This window comes from Zophobas morio, unplaced genomic scaffold, assembly GCF_036711695.1.
Source record: "Zophobas morio isolate AGI-343-1 ecotype UQ-CSIRO unplaced genomic scaffold, CSIRO_AGI_Zmor_V1 ptg000002l, whole genome shotgun sequence".
Lineage (NCBI taxonomy): Eukaryota > Metazoa > Arthropoda > Insecta > Coleoptera > Tenebrionidae > Zophobas > Zophobas morio.
In genome coordinates, this window is record NW_026972107.1 from 23,631,984 (window position 1) to 23,658,258 (window position 26,275).

Below are 26,275 nucleotides of genomic sequence, written 5' to 3' on the forward strand. Positions count from 1 at the left end.
CAGGTTCAAAGATGATCTGTCTAATAAAAATCTGGACAGACGGCTGACAGACAGACAAACGGAAAGGAAGACCTGTTTCTTCGTACTCTAGGGGTCATGAAAGGTCGAGAAAACATATGTGTAGAGAGTCGACCGATGGACTCGATTGCAATACTTCCTTAGCTTACGTTGGAAAGTAAAAATAATGCCGGAAAAAAAACATTGTGTACAATTTTTAATTGCTGAAATCATCTAATAGGATCTTGTTAACACCGCAGACTCAAATTTGTTACAAAATTTTTATTCCATCAATAAGTTAAAATATGAAAGATGCAAAATACGTTCACATACTTAAATCCAAGTATTTAAAGGTCTTTTTTTCGGGAAAGTAGTTAGTAGAGCACAACCAAAATGTGTACAGATTCATTATCGTCTATTACATTTGTCGTTTGGATTTCACTGTTTCATTCAGTTGTTTGTGCTTGCAAGTTTGCATCATGTCACTTGTTGTTTTACCTCCCGGGCATAAGCTAAGAAACTACTGTAAAACGTTTCAAGACCCCTAGAGCACGAAACAGTAGGTCTCGCGTTTCCGCCTCTCTGTCGTCTGTCTGTCAGTCTGTCTGCCGTCTATTGTCTGTCAATTTTTATTAGACAGATAATCTCCTGGACTCATTGTCATCAAATTTTATAGGAGTATCATGTAGATGATTAACTTATTATTATTATTAATTATTAAAAATGAATCATCTCGAAAATTTACAACAGTAAATGTTATTTAAATTTTTTAGAAGAAAAATACTCTTGAATGAATTATATGAATTCGTGTTGAGTCTTTAACTTAGACATTTAGATTTTTCCATAAAAGTTGATGAATGAGGCAATCTGTTTTATTGATCAAATCAAGAACGGTTCAACCCGTTTTCTAGAAAATTTGAATAAACAATACTGTTGCGTACTGGTCTTATGAGTTCACTGCACCTATTCCAATTGAAATATGTGTCCTTGATAACATATTGATGGCGTCATTACAACATTGTAGAAAAACTCACTTGAAACATACACATAGCACGCTCCTTTACCTATACTTTAACAGTACGTACATATCTATATTTCCAAAATTAAATTTTTTAATTTTTCGAAAATTCTGTATTTTGTGCGTCTGCATTTCACGAACGAATGACGTTATGTCTACGTAACTTGAGACCAGCTTTTGACATATCGTGTCGATATAAATGCTGACATACGTTTCAGTGACAAAAGACAATCAACAGGTAAGTAACTCGAAAGTTTTTTTATCGCTCGTTATATATATACGTACAAAGACACATAAGCTATACATGCTTCTTTGTTCGATATTTTTAAAAGAATTGTTTATAAAGTCATAATTCATCCCTTTAAACTTTGTCTGCTTATAAATGTTTAATTAGTTATTTAATCAGACAGTTAATCACTTGAAATTAGCAAAAATTTTTTAAGCCTGAATATTTTTTATTTTTATTTTTAATAATTTAAATATTCAAAGCTACATGTCATCGACAGGTTCTTTCTGGTAACAATCGCTGCACTGAAATAAATTACATCAGATAAGTTGCTGTTAAGAAGTAATTATTTATATCTCTGTCTGTACCAATATTACTTCGCCAGATTAGCGCTATGGAAAATCAATAAAGTTTCTCCCTTTCTAACACAATTTAAATTTGAATTTTTAATAAACTGAAAATTCCGATCGCATTCCAAATTCAGCAAGCATTTAATGTACCAACTATTGAACATTCCGAAAATTCATGAGCCTCTTTATTTTAGAAAAGTAATTGGATTTTTAGATAACACGTTCTCTGCACCATAAAAAAAAATAATCGAAAGAAAAGAGCCACAGAATCTACATCTAACTGACACTTTTTTACTCACCTCTTGTACTCTGCGAATGTTTAACCGGAGAACTTGCTATACTCCTCCGAGCCACATCTTGAAATGTGATGGGAGAGTAAACGACACTTCTTCGGTCCTCCGCATGAATGTTCGACTTAAATTCCCTATTATCTAAAGGATCGATCTCCTGTTGTACTAATGGTGCTGTTTCTCGACGATCTATTGGGGTTCTCGATTCTTTTCCTTGCAACCAATACGTCTTCATGTGACCTGTATATGTCTGCATAAATACAAGCAAAACAAAATTAAAAACCTCCAACCTTTTCCTTTAACTTGAATTTCTCCCCTTTCTAACACTTTATACGTATCGGGAAGGAGCTTTCTCGTGTATTCCGAAATGTGGATCATCATAGCTTCACTTGTAGACTCCATTCGAGATGCTGTATTCACGCTATCACCGAATAAACAATATCTAGGCATTTTTAGACCTACAATTCCTGCCACCACAGCCCCAGAGTGAACGCCAACGCGTATCCGCAAATGTTGTCCTAACAAATAAAAGAAAATGTTATTGAGAAAATAGTTACATGAATGTTTAACCTGTAGAGGGATCTTTGAGGTCCTGTATGGCATCTACCATATCTAAAGCCATATCACATACTCTCTCGGCATGATTGCCTTCTTTTTCAGGAGCTCCAGACACTACCATATAGGCGTCTCCGATAGTTTCCACCTAATACGCATATTTAAATTTTTTTTTATTGAGAACAAAATATAGAAAGATCAAAGCATATAGAACACAATACAACACAGGATGGTAAGTTAATTACGGTAGAAATGTACAAAGGAAGATATATTTTCTGTTAAGACGGTGAATACGTGGACAGAATTTATAGGTCAAATCAAAGAGTAAGGTTTGCTTAGAATGTCCTTAGAGGATTTTAGATGAAAACAAAAATGCTATTTTTGGTGAAAGTGGTATATTTCGTTCTAGACGGAGATATATTTTATAAATGATTCTGCTAGAATTAATAATTACAGTTGTATTAACTGTTTAGTTATTTAATATTTATAAAATTTTCTCTAGACTAGTAAATTTTATTTAACAAATTAATTGAAAAAGCAGGACATGCGAATTAGTTTACTAATCATCTTACTTTGTACACTCTGTTTCGTTCCGTTAATCTATCAAAGATCGAATACATTCCGTTTAGCATGGACACAACTTCCATCGGTGAAATTCTGCTACAAATTTCAGTGAATGTAACGACATCAGAGAATAATATTGAAACGCTGTCGAACATCTGCAATAAATAGGAATTCGTCAAACGTTAAAAAAAGAAATGCCTTTTAAAATACCTCGCAAGTATCGATCGGGTTTTCCCCTTTCCTTAATCTATCCGCTACTTGCTTTGGTATCATTTGATACAATAATTCGTCTGTCCTCCTCATTTCTTCATCCAATTTTCGCATAGATTCCTCCAATTTTTTACTTTTCTGTTGTTCTTGATCTAAAGCTAATTTCAGTTCGACTGACTGTTGGGTTCCAGCCAACATCAGGTCTCTAACGAAAAAGTTATATTTAGAAGGATGGAGCAAAGAGAAATAATTAATTGACACCTTTTTGTATTTGATAGAGCGTAGAAGGAATTTAATACTGGGACTGACGGAACTAATTTTATGAAATATTGAAATACAGACGAAACTTAATTCGAGTTCAGTTGGCTGGATAAAGACGACGGCTTAGCAAAAAAACGATGTGAGAGGTCTGACATCTCTAAAACACTGTAATGCCTTAACTTTTCCAGAAAATGTTGTATGATATCAACAAGTAGGGATACGAAGTAGTTTATTATTGAGACTTTTCTCTAACAACCGCATTTTATTGTAATTTTCGAAGCGTATGAAACTGCATATCGTGTTATGATAAAGTTTGTTGCTAAAATAGGGGTAATACTAATGGGAAATCTTAAGGGGACGAATAATTCGTCGACTAAAAATGAGCGTTCAGGTGGAACCGTTAAAAGGAAGCTGTAAAATTTTGCATGGTTTTATGACAGATTATTGAATTACGATTACAAGTAAATTACCTAAATGAAAAGATATATCGAATTGTCATATGTTACACATTACATTTTTTTTTAAGACAGAAATCTAAAACAATGGTTACCATCGCGACGCTATATATGCATCATATTTGCAATGTACTAATCTCCCCTTCAACGTAAAAACGATGGCGTTTACAGAATTTCATTATCTCTGTCCTTTTTCAAGATATTAGCTAGCGGAATTTTAGCTGGAAAGCTATTCATATTTTAAAATAAAATTGCAATATCAATGATATGACAAAATTAAACTGTTTTCTCGATTTATGAGAATTTTGGTTTGAAATTTGTTACAAAAGTTTCTGCTTATTTTTACCTTCATAAAATTATTGTTTTTAAAAAATTATATTTTTTTACAGAAGCATGCAGTTTTTATCTTAAAAATGTTACAACAGCTAACTCCGAAGCATGAAAATTTAAAAAAACAAATAAATAAATCAATAAAATTATTATTTAAAAAAATTTCACTTTGTACAAGATTGTATCTTCTTCTTACTGAACTATTTAAATGTGCAATTAATTTGTTTCTTTTAGAACGTTAACTAACGCTACGTTAGAAAAATGACAGACATAATTTTGTTGTCATTCTTACAATAATTCAAATTGTTACTGAAACTGGTTTCACTGTAAGTTGATATCTTCAGTAATAAATGAGACATATTGCCTGTAGACCTGTATACTAAAAGTAGACGTGATGTAAATCTAGCAAACTAGGAAAATATAGCTATAATTTGTTACATGAGTATCAATAAGATCGATTTTGTAATTTTAGACCACAAAAGAAAATAAAGCGCTGGAAAAATTAATTAAGCGCGAAGATTAAGTATCCTGGGTATCTGTTATGGTAGTCATTTCCGCTAAGATAAAGTGTTCTATACTTTTATTGTTCGAAAATACGATTTTTCCCCAACCATTCAACTGTAAACGTCTTGACTGACTTGATCAACTCTTTTCAGGCGGAAGCAACTAGGGTTTCGGATAAGCAATTTATAAAATATAATATCCAGTTTACTGTTAGGAAAAATCAAGCTTCTCATTGAGTTCGTTAAGTATGAAAGTGGATTTTCAGATGTCATTTAAAAAAAATACAACGCGTACGTCCGGGATTCTGATTTAATACTCCTCCAAAGGACTGACGCTCGTAAGCTGACATAATCTTCTTAGAACACAGATTTTCAACAAAAATTGGATGTTAAGTTAATGTGATAAATTAACTGCCAATTTTGCAACATTAAAATGGAAGCAGAGTCCGCCTCTTTAATCCTCTTAAAATTTAATCCATACGTCCCAAACAGTATAACGGTCTCAGACCCAAAATTAGAGATAATTAAATTTCGGTTAACTTTATAACTTAAAATACAGGTATTTGATACATTTTAATATTTACGTTATTTCATATTTCTCTGTTCGTAGAGAAGGACGTGAGGTGAGTAACAAAGTTGAAACTGAATAATGTATTGCGAGGAAATGTCTGCTTTCCGCTTTGTTTCGTTCATGCAATGAACAGACAATTTAACAATCGCACATTCGCACCGAATTTACAACTTTTCGGAGTTCTTGAAGCGAGGAGCTACCAAATAAGGGTTTTTAATACACGCACTTACCTACTGAAGTCGTGCATAGAGAGATCATTAATATAGAGACCGGAATTGATGAGGGAATTCAAATCAGGCATTACGGGAGTTCCCAAATACATCATCATCTTCCAATTGTCCATGTAAATCATTTGTCCTGTGAAGCTCATCTGTTGAATTAGGTAAATTATGTGGTGAAAACAACATACCTTTAAGCCTCAAATTTCTATCTTCGTCTACGTCGAGTTCGTCGCTAAGTATCATTTCTTGTCTGCCTCTGTCAGGAGGTTTATCGTGTAAAACAGGCTCTACAGTTACTAGTTCAAAAATGTTGTTAGTACGATTCAAAATCTGGAAATTTTATCATAATATAATGTTATCCCACAATGATTTTTGGAAACGTAAATAATTTATCACTGTCTTTTCATTTATTGTTTTGTTGCTCTTATGTTTGCTGTAATATGCAAACAAACAGTAAAGTTCCCTTAGGAAAGTCTTTTAACAAGATCAACTTTAGCGTGAAAGAAATAATAAAAGAGAGGGAGAAAAGGCAGAGAGAGTTTTAGGAAATGAGAACAAGATACCGATTTTTGTGACTGCGATTTTGTACGTAGTAAGCTACAGTTCCGTTTATGTAATAAATGTACCTATCAGTATATTATTGTATACAGTATTCGACATGCCATATGTACTTTATTAGTAAAATATATGATTAAGATTATTATTAAAAACGAAAGTGATATCTGAAAATTATAACATTAAGAATTTTTTGCGAGCGGCAGGGGAGAGGAAGGCAAAGTAGAGAGGATGCAAATCGAGGAGCTGAAATTTTAAAATCCGACGAATTTTCTTGCTAGCAACAGAGAAACTGCTAAAATAATATTCCTGAGGAACCAAATTTAAGAAGGAATCCTAATTTTTGCTATTTTATGTATTTCGTTATTTTACATTGTAGTTTTGTAGGGAATTAAAAGAGTTAGATATTGGGGTTCATGTTATTTGGATAGCAGTAGATCAAACTAGAAATTCTAATGGGTAATACGTTCCAAACATTGTAGTGGCCAAAAATTATTTGAAGACGCACCAGGTACACCATTATTTCATTTTTACCGGCGATATTTGGAATATTTTCACAAATTCAGTAAAATGTTTAAAATTTCTAGAGTTGCGTAAATATTTGAAATTTCCAGAATTTCCAGATTTTCTAAATGTTATTAAAATATCAGTCTTCGGATATGCCAGAATTCAACACTTTCCTGAGTTTTCTAGATTTTTAGGTCTCCCAGATTTTTCACACTTTCTAGATATTTCCAGATTCTCTAAAATGAATAGACCCCAAGAGTCTTTAAACCGTTGAAACTTTCGGAATTTCTAGAATCTTTAGAATCTCTGAGACGTATTTAGAATTTTTATAATTTCTAGGAACATTAATATTTCCAAGATCTTTACAATTTTTAAGATTTTGTTGGATGTTTCTTCTATTTAGAACCTAAAACTTCGGTTTATTTAGCATCTTTGGTGTCTTTACAATTCGCAAATTCTAGTCTATGAAAACTTTAAGATTTTTAGAATGTGTCGAATCTTTAGAATTTTTGAAAGGTTTGAACCCTTTTAAGTATTTCAAACATTTGGAAACTTTGGAATTTATAGAATATCTACAATCTTAAGATATTGTAAACTTTTGAAATTTTGAGATTTAATATTTTTTATTTTTCAAAATTTCTAGTATGTTCAGATTTTCCAAATTAGTCTGAATTTTCAGATTTTCCAAAGAACATAAAATGATCCGAATTTTCCAAAATTTCTAAAATTATAAGGCTCCAGTTATACCGGAAATTTGAAATTCAACCATTTCCAATATTTTCAAGATTTCTAGGTCTACCACATCTTCCCCACACTTTCTAAATTTTTCAGATTTTCTAAAATTTATAGCTCTCAAGAGTCTAAATTTTTGGAATTTTTGGAATCTCTGGAATCTTTACAGTATCCAAGATTTACAAAATAAGATAATAATTAAGGTGTTCAAGGCCTTTAGTGCATTTTTCCGACCTTTACGATTTTTATGGCTTTAAGATTTTTGTTTTCTTTATAGTCTTTGGAATTTTTAAAATCTTTGTGATTTTAAGAGGTCACGCTATTTTTACAAGTTTTAGAATTTTTGGCTTTTTGGAATTTCTCTAGAACTTTTAGAATCTTTCAAGTATTCGAAACAGAATTTTAGCTTTTGACCCCTTAGAGTCCTTAGACTCTTTATACCCTTTACAGCCTTTCCAATCTATTGAAATTTTGAACACTTTGGACTCGTACGTTCTTTAAAATTTTTAAGATTTTGTTAGATCTTTTTTATATTTAGAAGATTTGAACTTTAGTTTATTTAGGATTTTAAGTGTCTTTACAGTTCGCAATTTCTAGTGTATGTTATCCGTGGAAGTTTTATACTTTTGGATCTTTCAAACCACTGGAAACTTTGGAATCTTCAGAATCTCTAGAATCTAGAATCACTAGAATTTCTATAATCTTTAGAGCTAGAATTTTAGATATTTTTAGATCTTTAGGATTTTAAAACTATGCAATCCGAACTGAACTTGAAAACATGCACCTACTTGCAAAAATGACGCAAGATCTTCTTTCTGTATTTTTTAAAAATTGTGATATTTCAATGCCCTGAATTAATTAACTAATTCTGGAAAAAAGTTGAAGTTATCGAAGAAATGAGGCCGAAAGTGATTTCTGCGCCCCGAAATCAACAAGAAAAAGATTTAGTTAAATTTAAAAAATCGTCGAAAATGGATCGAAATTTGCTAGTACTTGCCAAATAACCTACCCTCTAAGCAAATAAAAGGCCGGTGGGCCAGGCTAGTATTTGCCAAAATAAGACTCATCTTGATAAATGGCCTACTCTTCTAAGAAAAAGACTAGCCCCGCCCACTCACCCTTTATTTTCTTAGAAGAGTGGGTCATTTGCCAAAATTAGTCTTATTTTAACAAGTACTTTGTATACTAAGATTAAATTACTTATTAATTATTAATATTATTAAATAGTATTAACTAATATTACGGTTACTTTTGTAATCCTCCCCATTGTTAAAATATTTTGAGAAAACTAAAATAACTTGGAGAAAGTAGATCGGAACTGTAAAAATATGTGGATGTTGTGTTTAAAAAACTGAGTTGTACAGGGTGAATCACTAAGCGCGCGCTCCTCGACACCTCATTAAAGAAAAAAAGTTAAGAAGAAGGCTGTACAGTTCTTGAACGATCATACTCTTAAACTGCTTTCAACTATACAGAGTGTTCTGTTTTTAAGGAGTTAACTTAGCTTTTTCAAATGGAATACTCTATATACATGTTTCTAGATATTCTAGCTTACCTTGAATTAGGTTTTATAAGAATAATTTATTTGTGAAATTCGACGTTGCCACGTTATTTCAGTTTTTTGGAAATTTTTTAACAATTAAATTATATAATTTAATTGTTAAAAAAATTCATTTGAGCAAGGTGGATAAAACAATAAATAATTCTCAGTATTATAGTATTATTTTTTAACATCTTAATTACTTTATTCAGGACAAAAAGGGACAGATGTTGACAATAAAAAAAAAATAAGAAAACAGAAAAGCACAAGCGAAGAAAAATTTTGATTGAGAGAACTGGATTAAAAAATACCTTTAATTTAAAAGTTTGTAAAACAAATTACGCAAAATTAGACAACATATACCGAGAGTTGTCAGTATTGTGTGTCTGTATAAGAGTGATATAGAACTGTTCGAAAATCACTACGTTCCCATTCAACGATTTCGTTTTAGAGGGGTATCTCATATTCTGGATTTACACTCAATCTGGTTCACTGTCACACAAAAGACAGAAAAAAGTTTTCGTTTCATTAATCTTAAAAATTATTCTGTCTTTACCGAGATTTTTTGTTTGTGAAATAAAACAGGGAATAATAAGGACCGTTTAAGAAAAATTGAATTAATGATGCAAAAGTAGAAGCAAATAACTGTCAAGGAGATAACATTTTGAAGAAAGAAACAAAATGAAAGAATGAAAAACATACAAATAAGAAAGAGTTTGAACGAATGAACTGTAAAATACGAAGAAAAAACACAAAACTAAAAATAAGTCTGAAACATTTGGCTAATCTGGATCGTAGTAAGAAATCAATAATGTAGAAAAAGAATCTTTTCTCTTTCTTTCTTGCAAGGAAAAAGGTTTAATGTGACTGAAAAGTATACAGTAAATTAAAAATTTTAACTGAGTTCATTTTGTTATTGACTTTATCTTCATTTCGCCTTATTTATATTAAGTAGAATTTTAATCCACAGGGAATGAATCAATAGTTTCATGCATTTACGAGGACTGTATGATAACTACCCGTGTTTGAGGACTGTGGGTACCACTGACCCAAAATTTGTATGCCATGGTCTAATGCCATCTTTCAAACGAGGCTTGTCAAAATTTCAGTCAAATTGGTCAAGTAGTTTTGTTACAGCACTTATTGAAACTTGACAATTTTGTGTTTTTTGCAAAAATGGAAAAAGAGCAGTATAGATCTGTGATTCGATTTCTTTTTTTGGATGGGAAAACGTGTGAAGAAATCAAAATCAAGTTGCAGGTAGTTTATAAGGACCAAGCACCTTCGATGACTACCATCAGATATTGGTTCAACGAATTCAAAAGTGGCAGAACATCGGTTTTGGATGAAGAGCGCCCAGGTCGTCCGATTAAAGTAACTACTGAGGAAATGGTCAACAAAATCCACGATATTGTCTTAGCAGACCATCGGGTGAAGATCAGAGAGATTGCTGAGATTGCAAACATCTCAACCGAACGTGTGCACAACATTCTTCGAGAAAAACTGGGCATGAGAAAGCTATCGGCACGATGGGTGCCGCGTTTGCTCACAGTGGAGCAAAAACAAAATTGCGTTACAACTTCGGAACATTGCTTCAATATGTTTAAGCACAATTCGAAGGAGTTTCGAAGGCGTTACGTGAGTGTTGATGAAACGTGGATACACCACTAACTCCAGAGACCAAAGAACAGTCAAAACAAGGGACTCTACCCGGCGAACGTGCTCCAAAGAAAGCGAAAACGGTTTCTTCGGCCGGAAAAGTTATGGATACTGTTTTTTGGGATTCGCATGGCATCATTTTCATAGACTATTTGTAAAATGGCAAAACAATCACGGGGCAGTATTATGCTAGCCTATTGAGCCGATTAGATGCTGAATTAAAGATAAAACGGCCCCATTTGTCGAAAAAAAAGTCGTGTTTCACCATGATAACGCACCGGCTCACACGTCTGCAATTGCCATGGCAAAACTGGTTGAATTACGCTATGAATTACTGCTGCATTTTCCCTATTCGCCAGATTTAGCACCCTGTGACTTTTATCTATCTCCAAATCTAAAAAAATGGCTTGAAGGAAGGCGCTTTACTTCAAACGGCGAAGTAATCAATGAAACAGAGGCTTATTTTGCAGAGTTTGATAAATCATTTTTTTTGAATGGGTTAAAAAAGTTAGAATATCGCTGATCGAGGTGTATAGAGTTGAAAGGAGACTATGTTGAGAAATAAATATACAGAATTAAAAAAAAATGCTTTCTCTTTCTTAAAACGGGTACTTATCAAACAGTCCTCGTACATTTCCAAAAACCAAACCGTTACCAACGTACCGTTTGAAATTTGAAGGCTGTAAGTGGCCTAACGAGATCAAACCAATTGGTGATTTTTTTCCCCAATAAGTCAGGAAGAATTACCATTAGGGAATTTCCTATACTACGGACTACCATATCTGAACTGAAAAAAGAACCGTTCAAAGGTGTTTTCACACCAATCAACACATTATAAAGTTACAATTTACCCAAAAACGATACAAAATGGAAAAATCTCAAACAGAACAGAAGCACTAATCGGTAGATGCTTCTCTTCTCTCGTCATCGCCAGCGATGCCAGAGTAAAAGCTCTGTTGTCGAAAGTTAATTGAAAAGTTACATGAACCATGTCAAATAGAAGTTCTTCTCTCACCAGTTCAATCTTCATTTCTTTATGGTAAAAGTGTCTTGCTACCTGCAAAGAACTTCTTATGAACCGGCATTGTATTTAATTTCTTATTACTTCTTTAATTTGGCCCATGGTATAATATACAAAACCCCGTCTCTTGCTTCTGTAATGGAGCGTCAGTCCTTGTTTAGTTTCATTCTCGCAAATGAAACTCGGCGCCCTCATCCTGGGATAAGAGAACTTAAGATATTCATGCAGATTATCTAAACCGTTAAGAAAATCCCGCATGTGACGTCCTAGCACCGACAATACCCTGTCATAACCATACTGACTGACAAATCCGATGAAAAATACACCCATTTGCTCAAAGAAATCTTTTTCACTGACTTTTAATATCTGACGAGAAATTTGTTAAAAGTTTTTGTTAAGATATATATGCTTTTGTTACCTGTACAGCCTTTTTAGAAAGTCGAGGGATCAAACCCTCAGGATAGACCTGATGTGTGCTGAAGCTCGGTTGATCTACGGCTGCGGCTCGTCTTATCTCTTCCCATTTTTCCTCGCCGTAGGTTTGCTTTATGTACTCGGACATATTTTCCAGAATTAGGCCATACATGTTGCATTGATCTGGAAAAAAGATTGTAATGCAGCAAAAAATAATCATATTTTATTTAATATAACATAGCACAATCATACAATTTTATATAAATATTTTCCGTCGTTATATATTAAAAACACATGCATTTAGGTATAAAATTGTTACTTGTTTATCAGTTCAAGCTGTTGTTTTCCTCGGAAAAAGATTTTACGCAGTGTTAGAATTCGCTCAACTGTTGATACACATCGTTAGGATTGTAATGTAATACAAAGGCGACCTATCAAGATTTTCATTAAAATGTTCACTCAGGCGATAGTCATTATTACTAGAATTGTTTGACGTTTCAAAGATTGTAATATATGTCGGTCACCCCTTTCCATCTGTTTGTGGTCTGTTAGTCACTCTGTATGTGTCTCTTCGTCAAACTATGTTGTTGTTAAACGTCATATAGGTAGTAACCTTTTACAACCTATACGACGGTTAACTAACGTTTAACGTTCAATTAATCAGAATTTATAATTTAATGAAGCGATGATGTCAAAATTTTCTTAAGTAAATTGAAATTTACTTTGTAGTTTAATAATAATGCAACCAAACTTTACGCATAGATTTTACTTTAAAAATAACAACAGAATGATGTGATACCTTACAATTCGTTTACAACATTGATTTAATGGGTACAGAATGTGAGCTCAATTATTTCCAGGATTATGAAGTCACCCAAAAAAAAAATTAAATAGTATATTACGAATTTTTTAAAATTGCTTACATAAAATAAAACAAAAAATGATTTCTTTAGTAAAATAGCTTACCTAATTTTCTAATGTATGTATAATGTATCTATACATTCTATGTATCCGAATTAATACACTTGTTCCCACCTGATATAATATATAAACGTCGTTGTAGGACTGATTTGTTTGAAGCATCTAGTATTTCACTCTTTATAAACGTTAGACATATCAGTTTATATTTTTTCAAATTTGCTGGTGAAGGTTATTACAACATTCTTTAGTCACCATTAAAGTCATAAAGTTAAATAAAAAAATGAGAATTTACGTTATATGTTCAGCGTGTTTTGTGAAGGGCGTTTATAAATTAGGATTTTTACGAGTTATGTCAAATGCGTAAGCACTTTTACATCTACAAAAATTTGGTAAGTTGTTTATAATTTGTGTTTTTACAACATGGCAAAAGTCAAAGCCAGTTTATAATCATTTGTAGTTTTAGTATACACAAAGTGAGATTATCTAAATTTTCGCATTTTTTTTCCATTAGTGATACCTTGTAGTTTTTTCAAATTTCCAAGTATACGTATATTTACAACGTATTAATTACCATGAATGGACATACGAGAAGATTATTGTTTTTTTTTAAACTTCACCAATAAATCTGGTGAGATATCGTCAAAAACAACTGAATATGTACAACTAACGTTGACTAACATCGGGCGAGCAACATAATTTGTAATCGAGTCATTCCTGAAACTAAATATGTATGCATTCTCTAAAATGATTACGTCATAGAAAAGTTTTTAACAAAATAATTTTAATTGACGATAATTTTATAGACCTAATATCTGCAAAAGACATTCAAAATGGCAGATTTTTAACTTTGATTTCAATGAAAAAATTAGACTGGCACCTGAAAGGCTGAAATTTTATTTCATTTAAAAGTATACAAAATTTGAATTCGGGCACCGCCTATTACTAACTGACACTTCTGGAAAATTCCCGATTTCCATATGGTCCCATCCGCCCGCTGCCTGTGCCTGTCTTGTTTTTGAAGTACATAATTTGAAAGAATCTCAGGAATTGTTTGTGTATTGTTTTTGAAGCAATTTGAAAGAATCTCGTGCACCTCTTGTATTTTGTTTTTGAAGTAATTTGAAAGAATTTTGGGAACTCCTTTGTTTTGTTTTTGAAGTAATTAGAAAGAATCTCCAGAACTCCATGTTTTTGAAGTAATTTGAAACAATCCCGGAGTTCCGTGAGGGAAAAATTTAGACCGGCACCTGAAAGGCTCAAAGTATAAAAATTTATACCATGGCTAACGGTGCCTCTGAAAAATTCCCGATTTCATCCGTCCCTGATTGTTGCTGTGAATTTAACCACTGTCACATGAAACGTTCTTTCTAGCTTACTTTTTTGTTCTCTTGCTTATTGTTGCTTACTGGAGAAATAACATTTACTATGAAAAACAGTGCGCATTATACAAGATGTATAGTATAGCTAAAAAAAGCATTAAACACATTTTGTTGAGTTTATTTTTATTAATTGAAACCTCTGAAATGTATTGTAAACTACTGTAGGTAAAATTTACTCAACGCGTATACTGCCTAGCCTAGGGATTAATTATATTCAATGTAATCCTCCTTAAGATAATCTAACTGCTGTTACACATCAGCAAGAAATTTTAGAAGGTTTTATACCACAACTTTACGACAATGAAGTGGAAGGAGATTATGTTCAACACCACGGGACTGCAGCGCGTTCGACTAGAACTACAACCAGATCATTAGTCGAAATACAGAAAACCTCTGGCCCCAAAATATTGTGATCTTACCCTTAAAGACCTTTTTGTGGCCCTATTTAAAGAACATTATTTATCAAACACGTGTCAACTATTTGGAGGAATGAAGGTTGAGAATAATATTAGAAGAAATTAACGACATAAAAAATAATGCAGAAGAGATGTTAAGGCATGTAATCCACGAGCTTAAACAAACAGCTTGTAGGTTTAAAACAACAAATTGGCAACGTTTTCAGAATTTACTGTAGTTTATTTGATAAAATTAATTAATTTTGTGCCAATTTTCCTTGTAACTTCATACTTATTTTATTAAAAATCTTGTTCAAAAATATTTGCCATTGTTTTGTTATTGCTCCTCACCCGATAGTTATTTATGGATTGGTAAGTGAATAAGAAGAATCTTTTCCATCGATGTTATTTACTTCAGTGTACCATAAAGAACACTTAAACTTCTAAATACAATATCTATTATTTCTAATTTTCATAGATACCAGACACACATTTTACAAGGAACATTTGTTAAATAGTGAAATGGGTGAATTTTATTGGAAGGTCACTTAAAAACCTCGGAATTAACCGATGAAAACGAAGCTCGCAAATTTATTACCTAAAAGTCAAACTCAGTGTACGAAAAGAAATATGCCGTATTTTGTGAATGGAGGCCCCTGAATCATTAAATGGGGAACAGCGGCTGTACTACTGGCATATTTTTAGGAAAATTAACAAAGTGAAGGCTTATGGTATTCCACGTTAAAGTACTAGAATATTAAAAGTAGTATAGTTTAATGTTTAGTTAAGAAAAATAAGTTTTTTTGAATTCATTCCATTTGAAGTTTGCATTGAAGACAGTTTTAAAACATTTTTTTTTAACAGAAACCTCAATGTTGTTCGTGATTAAATAAAAACTCCTGTCTATGACTTGTTGTTAAAAACAGTAAAATTTTAGTAACAGATAAAATAAATATTTTATGACAAGGGTCGGATAAAACAATTAATTTCATACTGAGAAGATAATCTAATAAACTGAGAAGTATTAGATGATAACAGACAGTGAAACTCGTCCGGCAGATAATACCTGATCATTTGAAATGATTTGAAACACGATTATTTCTTTGTATATTTGCATCAATATTGCGTAAAATATTTATAGGTAAACTATTTTTATGTTATAGTATTTATTGCTATACATTTAAATTTACTTTATAAATAACCTGGAAAAGAAAATTTTGTTCTAACAAATATGAATACCAACTAAAATGGACGAGGTTTTTATGATGATAAAAATGTTATTGAATTTCTTATTATTTATTTTTATACATCGAGTTACTGACAGCGGCACCAAATAGATATATCATCTTTAACGGATAGATATGCTTGACTGACTCCCGTTCTAAATCAATTTTAGTGGTCTTAAACGTAGTTGAAAAATAATAGGTATTTTACCATTTCGTGGGACACGATGATGTTAACATTTAAACTATTGTTCCATTACCTCAATGCAACTATTTTTACTATTTCAGTATTTTATAGCGGTTTATTGGTAGTTCTAAAACGTAATGAAATTAAGTGAACCCATTCAAGTGGAACACAATTAAGTCTGTGTCATCTATTTGTAACAAAGTTTCGAAGTTAGGAGTTAGTTAGCACAGTTACATAATATGGTAACAAAATAAGACTAAAACCTAAATATTAGACATGTATAACACACAATTTATTTCCGTTAATGACTTAAATTCTATTTTATGTTAACAATGATTTATACTCAGTAATAGTTATTATTAGATAATAAATCTGTCAAAAAATTGAAGTAAAATCAGTACATATTGTGTAAGAATATAACTGCAACACTCCGAAATTAAGACAGCAGCAGAAAATCCTAATATTCTTCAGCAAATTTTAGTTATTCATTTTAACTAGTTACATTTGTCAGTTTTGTAATTTGCACTATAAAGTTTGTACAAAACAACGCTGTCAGTAGACCTAAGATTTTTTATACAAAACTTGGAAACGTATTTCTGTGTAAGAAAAACTTGTTGTCTTAGTAACTTCTGCTTCAGCAGTGATTGGTTTTATTGAAAAGGGTTGTCAGTTCCAGAGTTACACCATAATACGTTAGATCGCCACCCCATGCTGTTTAATTTTATTTAAAATTTGCTGCAGTGTTAAAGTTAGTAGCTTACCCATAAATAGGAATGTTCCACCTACACCTACATTAATAATAATTAAAGTGCTCGAAGAACGCTAATTGGTTAAAAAATAAATTACGAAGGGTGAATATCAGAAAAAAATCAGAGTACATTGTTAACCAGGACCCAATTTGCTACTCACATTAGATTTTAAACATTTATAGTAAAAATTTTGTTATTAGGCAACATGTAAAATATTTACAATTGAACTAGATAACAATCATTGTAGTTGAACTGGAATCCGCTAACTAATTTTAAGAGAGACAGGTGCAATAGGTTTAATTTTATTCATTATGCAAGAGCGAACATTGAATGATGATATTAATTGTTCGTTGTTGATCAATGATCACATTGTATAACACATTTCGAGCCATTCAGTTTGAAATGTAATGTTTTCACATTCTGTGTGAATTTTTAATCTTTTCGACCAAACAAATGGGTTGGGTTATTAGTTTTTGCATTTCGTTTCGCTTCCAATCGGAGGCCATTGAAATGTATATTAATTGCTTGACATGAAGAATTTCAGTGAAATCATATACGAGTAATGTTTAATTAAGGAATAAAAAGAAAGCCATGTAAACAGCATGTAACAGATTAGTTAAAAGTGAAAAAATCTTTGTACTGAACTTGTTGTTACATTTCAGTGGTGGTAAATAAAATAACTGCATTTAAATATGGTGGATGCGCCGGGAATTTACAGCAAATTGAACTGAAATTATCTATTCGTTTTATTTCTGCTAACATTTTTTCCTTTTCTTATAGAATTCCATAGAATTGTTAGAGTAAATGTCCTGAAAACTTGTCTTAACACAGTTCTATTTTCTGTCTCATTAATGTTCATTTTTGTCAGTCTGTCACCGCGATCATTTTATGATTTTTAATTTTGTGGTATAAAATGTGTTGGAATTTGCAGAAAAATTAACATCGTATATCAATTACGAATCCTAACCATTTAAATTATAACAGACAAAATTGTAAAATTTGTTAATTTTAACGATCATACGCACAATGAAATGTAGTTTATATTTTTGTAAAATAATGATCCAATAAAATCAACAACCTACAACCAGTAATAATCACCATTAATTCTCCCAAAATTATAAGGAATCGTAAGTTAAATAACTATAAATGGTTAACGGCTACAATTTATTGATCTCAGTAATATTTTTAAGATATTATCAGTAGGTACACAAAAGGAAATAACAGACATGCACAGCGTAGGATGTAGTACTTCCATTAAAGTTGTAGTGGTATAGCAGTTCATGAATAGAGTTTCCATCCATCTAACTCTCCCATGTGAACTTTACATAAGAAACTCGACTTCATGTTAGAGTAAGGTATAATAATGATTATACCTAGGCTTCATACATACACCGAATATTCTGTTTGACTTAACAAAATTAAATTTGTTAAAACTTCTTCTTAGAAGATGCTATTTGGAAAGTTATGCGCATACTTCGCAATTAGTCTTGTCGTGGCGCGTACAGTTAACCATAAATTTGAATTGATTATGTCTGACTTTGCCACTTCTAGGAACAGCACTTTTATTAAAACATTTGGTATTGTTTCCGTGTCACGCAAATTACATCTTTCTGCTACGCCTTGTTTTTTTTTTACAGGTGTTACCTCCAAGCATTTCGTAAAACACACCATTTATAATACGCACAATCTGCAAGTCTAATATCAACATGAAGGAACAGCAGTGCCTGAACCAAAAAAGTATTTTGTCGATTTAAATTAAAGTCGTCTCTGGTGAAAGACAATGATAATTAAGGAGCCATCCTTCTGGCAATATCGGGAAATGTGCCTCTAACTTATGATGCTAATCCCAAATTATGATCAAGCTGAGAGATGTTATAATTATGAATAATTGTTTTGTGCTGTGATTGTATAATCCCAACCCGATAGTAATAACAATACAAGTTCTTTATTTGGTGTTTCTATAATTAGCAAGACCTTAACTAAACAATAGGAAATACGTGTTTCAAATGACGCACATTTTCGCAATCAAAATTGTACTTGTTGCTTTTATGGAATGGAAGAACAGACGAAAATAAATTGGCGATAATAAATGGTCGTCTGTTAATCTAAATGGTTTGATTACCTTTTATTACACTCTCTGAAGCCGGATAACTTCTGTTTTGTGGTCTACTACGGGTAGGAGGTTGCAGAACGTTTTTATGCGTTTCTAAATGTTTGAACGGCTTAGTTTGTTGATCAAATATTAAAAAAAATTTACACACAATCTTGAAACGTAGTGTCAGAAATAATTACACCGTTTTTACATAATTTTATACACGTCAGTTTATTTTTAAACACCCAACGCTTATGTCTGGATGATTGGTAAATATTTTTTAAAAAAATTCAAATTAGAGCTACGTGATTTTTTTAATACCGAAGAACACAAACCGTATTTGGAAACATTGTTGTCGTATTAAATATTTACTTTTACATCATTTGTTTGTTTTGTACTGAGCATAATTATAATTCGTCTTTTTATAAAATCTATTGATTTTTTTTATGTTGACTTAAAATCATTCGTTCTTTTTCTACTATTGTTCAAAACTGAAACATTTTTACTTTTGTCAAAAGTGTTCTTAATTAGGAAACGCAAAAAAAATTGAAAATCATAGATTAGAGTTGTTTTATAACAAACGTTTCGAACAACATCTACACAAGCCGCTGATAGTAACTATTTCTTGTTTTCGTATGATATACCTACTTTTTGTATTTTATTTATAAACAAGCTAACTACGTAGGCTTATTATCAAAGTTATTGTTTTTTGTTTTTTGATACTTGTTTTCTTATGTTGTTTGTCACTTTTTATTATCAGATTAGTGTGTTACACATTTTTTTGTCGTTTATACTACAAAACTTTTTACTTGTACTGAAAATATAAATATAAATATAATTGTATTCAATTTTTGTTGTAATCATACTTATTTTTGATATAATTTATTTTTTCGGGTTTTTTAGTATTAGTTTTTTAAATAGACACTGGTGCACATTTGAACATTTGTTGTGATTAAAAATAAACAGAAAATCCATTAAAAAACATATACGTTGCAACTAAAAAACTAACGGTTCTCCAGATATTAGGCCGCGGAGTTTCATCTGGGCACCATGTATATTTTTTATAATTTTCCGGTGATATTTTCCTTTGTGTTTTAAGTGTATGGAACCAAATCACTAACTTTTTAGTCAAATTAAAAATTCTCTCAGCGATTAGCTCTGAGCCAATTTAATAATAAATAGCAATAAATGTAATTAAGCGCTTTATAGTCATAAAGTACCAACCCAATGTTGTTAATAATAATTAGGAATAATAATCATCTACAAGAAATCTCCAAAATATCTAAATATTTTAATTAACATATAATTTCATTTAAGTTAGTTAAATGTTTTTTATGTTACAATAATAAACTTCTTTATTGGCACTTATTTACACTTTAAACAAAAGAACACTTCTGTTTTATGATAAAGTTTTAAAATTATTATTACAGATTCTCAGGATGCTTTTAGTCTTTACAATCTGGAAACTCTGAAATAAAAATAAAAGAAGAACAGGTAATGACACCTAACAGCTTAGATCTGTTGAAAGGGACTTACTACTATCAGAAACCTCATTCATTTTTCCAATTAAGTAAATAAGAAATAAGATTGCCTTCTGAATAATACGTCCGTGTATTTTAGATTTTTCTGTGTTTACTTTGAGCATTTAACCAACTTAAAAGTTGGGTACGAAATTTAAAGAGTTACAATCATCTGTATGGATAACGCTTCTTCCATACTTCTTTGACGTCTTTCGTATTCCTTGTCAAATTTTCTTATATGCAATATTATTACAGAGATGCTTATTACATAACTGCAACGACTAAAATTGTTATTGCATTATCAGGCAAATAGTTTAAGTAACGTTACGATTTTATTATAATATGATAAAATTGACACATCGGACAGCTTTTAGTAACGAGAAAGATTAATCTTCCCTTTCTAATTTAAGAGATTATCACATGTCGCCACTAATGATGATTGCAGAAGGCAAATTTACGATTCAATAAACACTATCTTGGTGAACATGTAGGAATATTGATTTTCCACTGACTCTCATCCATATGGTTGATTTAGTAAAGTGATTCATTTTGTAGACTTTGATTTGTAGTTTGCTGTATTCTTGTTCTGTCGAAGGGTTTTATTTATTTATTTATTTACTATTATTTTTTTAAGTTGTATGCTGGATAAACATCAAACCGAGAAATTTATGGGTTGAATGAAATACGTAGTCATCTTCATCAAATGTTAAAAGCGGTTCATATTACACCGGAGTTACTCACAGTTTGTTTTCTATTTAATAATGGCGTTGTACGCTTAAATAAAGTTAAAAATAATGGATATTTGGAGCACAAACACAAACTGATAAACTAATTTTTTAAATGGTTTCGTATTAATTTAGTTATATATGATTTAAAAAATCAGGGTATACGGAAACATTTTTTTTAATCGAAATTTTACTTAGTTTCTTACCAAAATTTTGAAGTACTAATCGACTCTCTAGTGACTATCAGATCGAGAAAATTTACGTAATAATTTCTTATTTATCTCTCCTTCCTTTAATACATGTACATGTGTGGAGTAAAAACATTATTGTAGAAATTATGCCCAAAAGTATTATTAATTGTAAATCGAAAACAGTGGTAACAATGTGATAATTGTATGAAGATTAGGCATTGTTTTACAAAAAAATAGCTCTACATCTGCTTATTGATGGCATGGAATTTAAACAAAGCGCAGAATACTTAACTAGGAGAGTCCTATTTATTTTGAATGAATGTAGTGAAGTTAAAATCAATTACATGGCAATTTATCATTATCCACAACAAAATTACCGCCATGTTCATCAGTAATTTATTATCAGCAATAACATATGCAATTCACAGAATTAATTTTCAGCCGGGTTTGTGTTTGTGGTGTTTTAGTGCAATGTCAGCACTTATTGATTTATTCTTATTTTTTCTGTCCGAGGTTATTTCAATTTTGCAACTTCGAAAAAGCAATTTGTCTGTCGAGTGTCATATTTCCTGGAATATCTCACTCTGATTGATTGCGTCTCATACTTCATATTTGAAACTTCGGAATTCGTACTATGCTTTTTTATTGGAATGAGTATTTTTTGTGTTATGAAAAATATGTTTCAATTTAATACCAGCAGCTGTTCTTGTAACAGAACACAGAGTAGTGTTTAATTGAATAAATTCCATTATACTCACTCGGTATCGAAAAAACGTACGTTGATTCACAACAATTAAAACCCTGATGAATTTCCGATTATGTTTATCAGATTTTATGTGCTCTGAGAAATGTAACAAAAACAAACTGGACCCCAACAATTCGTAAATTACAAAATGTTTAGTAGCTGCATATTTTAATGATGTCAATATAAAGTGTAGACTGTAGAAACTATTTAAACAATAACTTACGCAATTTAGATACTAATAATACCTTTATTAAATAGTTTAACTAAATATCTTTAAAAAATTCCTCATTCTTCAAATAAGATACAGTTTGAACATTTCTTGTTGTAACAGATGTCGGATAATCGATAAATAGAACTTACTTTGTTCTAGATGATCATAAGTGTTTTATAATACTCGGAAAAAAAGTTTATCTCACCAGTTTTCGTGTCTTCGAGAATGATTAATTTCGTGTAAGTTTTAATATTAATAATAATTTAAGTTTGCATAAACTTTGTAATAATCTCAAGAGAAAAAGGTCTCACTCCTGAACAAAGTTAAATTTTATGCGCTCTAAAAATTTAAATAATGAAACTTTTTTAACAATAAAACCCTGAAAAAATTAAATATCACAAACAACAATAACAATTCGCGGTTGTGGTGACCCATTTCTGGAATGCAATTCCTTTTTCGCGATCAATTATTTGGCAATGCGCTGATTACTTAAAATTTAAATCATTTTATTTTTTGGATTGATTAACAGGTTGCACGCACATATTTAAATACTTATTCTTCAAATTTTTCATCTATATACAGCCTGTTATTGAAAGGTACGTACAAAATAAAATCGGCAATTGGTCTCGAAGTATAGGTGCTAAAAGTTAAAAAAAGTTCAGGTAAAAGTGTTCTCCTTTTAGAGATAAAAATTATTAAAGTTTATATCCAAATTCGTTGTACGCCTCTGATAAAAAGATCATCTTTCGTTTCTATAGCAACATTTAGTTTTGACAAAAGTTTTATTGTTACCGTTGCTAGGATTTACTAAAATAAATTAATTTTACCTATTTATCCTTCAGTAGCGTCTAAAAAGGTTGGATAAGGGTTAATTTTCCCGTTATAATTTTCATAACACAAAATAAGTTTTTCCGACTTCTTAGACTTCGCGAAGAACTGTCTATTTTGTTGTACGTACCTTTCAATAACACCCTGTAGTATCATAAATACTCATTCTGGTTATTTTTATAAATGTTAAATTTTCCCTGGTGTTCTGAAATTGTACATCAATATTTATTAATATATTTCTACATATTTTTTACGAAGTAATTCCGTGGTAAGTTCTACCTAGCGGATTTTTAGCACAGATATAAATGAATTAACAATTATTGAAAAAACATATTTCAAAAAACTTTCAAAATGATTAGATATTGTTCAGAAGTATTTGGGAACGTAATCAAATAAAAGCTTTGTTTTGTAGAAGACTTCTTCCGGGTAGCATGCCTACTATAATAATAATTTGAAACAGGCTTAGGGGAAATATTGAATTTAAATTTGCACCATTAGCTACTTGGACTTAGGTAGTAAGTTTCCTGCACGATTTTCTTTGTTACATGTTTTATGTGAATCGATGTGCGTTCCAAAGTTATTGACTTTCATTTTGTGTTCATGTAATAAATAAGGTATTATTAAAGTGCATCACAAATAAATATTCATGTAACTTACTAGTTAAATTTTACAGATATCATGTCATAAAAAAAATTCGCAAAATCAAATCTTTTAATTTTTCGAAAGAGCTGGATTCGATATAAAGTATGTTTTATGGGCGAGGGAAGTTCTGTCGAAATAATCTTTGACCAATTTTTTTCTGTTCTAGCCCATTATGTGACCTAAAGTGAAAAAATATGTTCCTTGTTCCTTCAATTTCTTTGATTATAATTAAAAGTATCGATCTGAAACTACAAGCTACATATTGAAATGTTAATCATGGAATATTTTAGACTCAAAGTCCTTGTCCTACCTTCCCTTCTTCTAATTCATCAATCAAAGTCACCATAAAAATTGATAACAGACCCTCTAATAGAAGATGTTGCCGAAAGTTGTAGAAAAACGATTTTTCAAATTTAAACAAATCGTCGCTTATTTGACAAATTTAAACTTTCATCTTCGTGTCAGGCTTTTAGAACAAGTTTTTTACTTCTGCAGGAGTGAAAATTAATAAAAAAAAAGATTTTCCAACGACATAGGTATGTCAATCTGTTTTAAAAACACCCTTAACTACTACTTTAGAAGTTACAGTGTAATAAATATCTAAAAACAGTTAATCTGGTAAGTTATAAAAACTCCAGCGGCGAAGCGGATAGTATTTTTTCCCGAAATTTACACAAATTTGGAAGAATTTATATAAATTTACATTAATGTAACATTTACATTTTAGTGATGATATACATTATATGTATGTTAAGCAGCAACAAGAATGACACATCAAAATGCTATCAAAGACATATAAATTTAGAGAAAATTGTGTGGGAAAGCAGAGAAAAATGTTGTGCCTCGGTGGGATTCGAACCCACGTCTCCAAGCAATCCGGGCTGGTATGCTAACCGCTACACCACAAGACAACTTATCTTTACTCTGCTTTACCCGCGTGTTATTGTGCCGCCACAGTACTCCCCCCCCAGCGACACAGCGCGCGGTCGTGCTGGGGTGCGAAGGAGATAGTTGCTGGCGTCGCTCCTACCACTCTTACGGTCGTTGTTCGAACCCTGGCGGTGCTGCGGACCCCGAACACAGCGGGCACAGGGCGGTGGCAGAAGGATGTTGCGTGCGCGTTGCCTGTCGGAGGTCACCAATGTGGGAAAGCAGAGAAAAATGTTGTGCCTCGGTGGGATTCGAACCCACGTCTCCAAGCAATCCGGGCTGGTATGCTAACCGCTACACCACAAGACAACTTATCTTTACTCTGCTTTACCCGCGTGTTATTGTGCCGCCACAATTGTATTCTTGAATTTATGAAATTATTGCTTATTTAGTAAATTCGTAATACCATTACAAGGTTAAAACTTGGCGTAACTAGGAAGCTGTAAGGATTTAATCATTAATCTTGAGCGCATAACTTTTTGCCTTAAATAAACCTTTGCAGTTTACTAATGAAATTAAACGCTAATAGTCCAACGGTGTAAAGCGGGAACCCAATATCTGTAATCTAACCTGCGAGGCCATAAATACGTATTGCTACGGGCTGAAAGATACTAATAGCAACATTTAACAAGTTTTTTGCGTCAATACACGTTGGTATCACTTACAGAGAGTTTCAAATTTGTTATGAATAATTATGAGTGCGGACGGCTACCTTATTCAAACTAATTATAAACTTCTTGAACTGAAAATTACACCACGAAATAGAATATATTGTTGTTTCCTAAAATCCTTTAAAATAACTAAATTTGATCCTTTGCATAAAGATTTAGTTATTATAAACTAACACAAAAGCTTCGTTGCTTGCTCTCGAGGCTTTTATTTCTTTAGTCTTTCTGATAAGTAGGGATTCTGTGTGAAGTACAGAAGCGTGACTTGATAATGCAATGTTGATTAATATTTTCAAGAACAAAGGCAGTTATAGCCTACCATATTTGAATCATTGACGTAAAGAAATCTTATATAAACTTACCCCTAAATGTGCATCCTTAAAATGCCATTACAAACACATACCGAATGAAGATAAAGCAGCACAGTTATTTTAATGTGTTATGCACTTTAGAGCGGTTGTAAAAAGTAACTGATTTTAAAACAATTCGTAAATGTTATTTTCTTTGCAGTCAGAGTTTAGTTCTTTACTGGATATTTCAGAATGTAACGCTAAATTAAATTATAAGGTAAATTGTATCTAAAATACTACGATTACATAATAACATCTCTACTAAGAAGAAGGATAAAATCTGAGATATTTAATCAAATTTTTAAATGATCCATGGCGGCCGCAGTTTCATTATTTCAACCTTTAGCAAATGAAACGGAAATAAGTACAACTTATGTGGGGCGAGCAACATAATTTGTAATATAGTCATACTTAAAATTGAGTCCTTACGTCTTCTCTGAAATTAAATAATATAATAATCTTTGAAATAGTTTCTCTCTCCTTGCTTCATTAAAAAAATGCCTTGCATTGACTTACCATATTTACTATGGTTGACAACCG

At 31.6% G+C, this 26,275-nt stretch overlaps 1 protein-coding gene across 1 annotated transcript in view; it reads right to left on the reverse strand.

Annotated features, from left to right (window-relative positions):
- LOC135131014 (soluble guanylate cyclase 88E) overlaps positions 1–26,275 on the reverse strand; it is a 46,075-nt gene that overhangs the window by 6,377 nt on the left and 13,423 nt on the right. Inside the window, exons 2-12 of the mRNA XM_064058526.1 lie at positions 11,984–12,162; positions 11,650–11,931; positions 11,396–11,601; positions 11,208–11,331; positions 5,740–5,881; positions 5,561–5,687; positions 3,211–3,415; positions 3,009–3,155; positions 2,452–2,584; positions 2,172–2,399; positions 1,891–2,121 (exon numbers count right to left, since the gene is read on the reverse strand). Of these exons, the coding sequence (XP_063914596.1) occupies positions 1,891–2,121; positions 2,172–2,399; positions 2,452–2,584; positions 3,009–3,155; positions 3,211–3,415; positions 5,561–5,687; positions 5,740–5,881; positions 11,208–11,331; positions 11,396–11,601; positions 11,650–11,931; positions 11,984–12,151 (1,993 nt within the window). The 5' untranslated portion in view covers positions 12,152–12,162. The remainder of the gene's footprint in view (positions 1–1,890; positions 2,122–2,171; positions 2,400–2,451; positions 2,585–3,008; positions 3,156–3,210; positions 3,416–5,560; positions 5,688–5,739; positions 5,882–11,207; positions 11,332–11,395; positions 11,602–11,649; positions 11,932–11,983; positions 12,163–26,275) is intronic.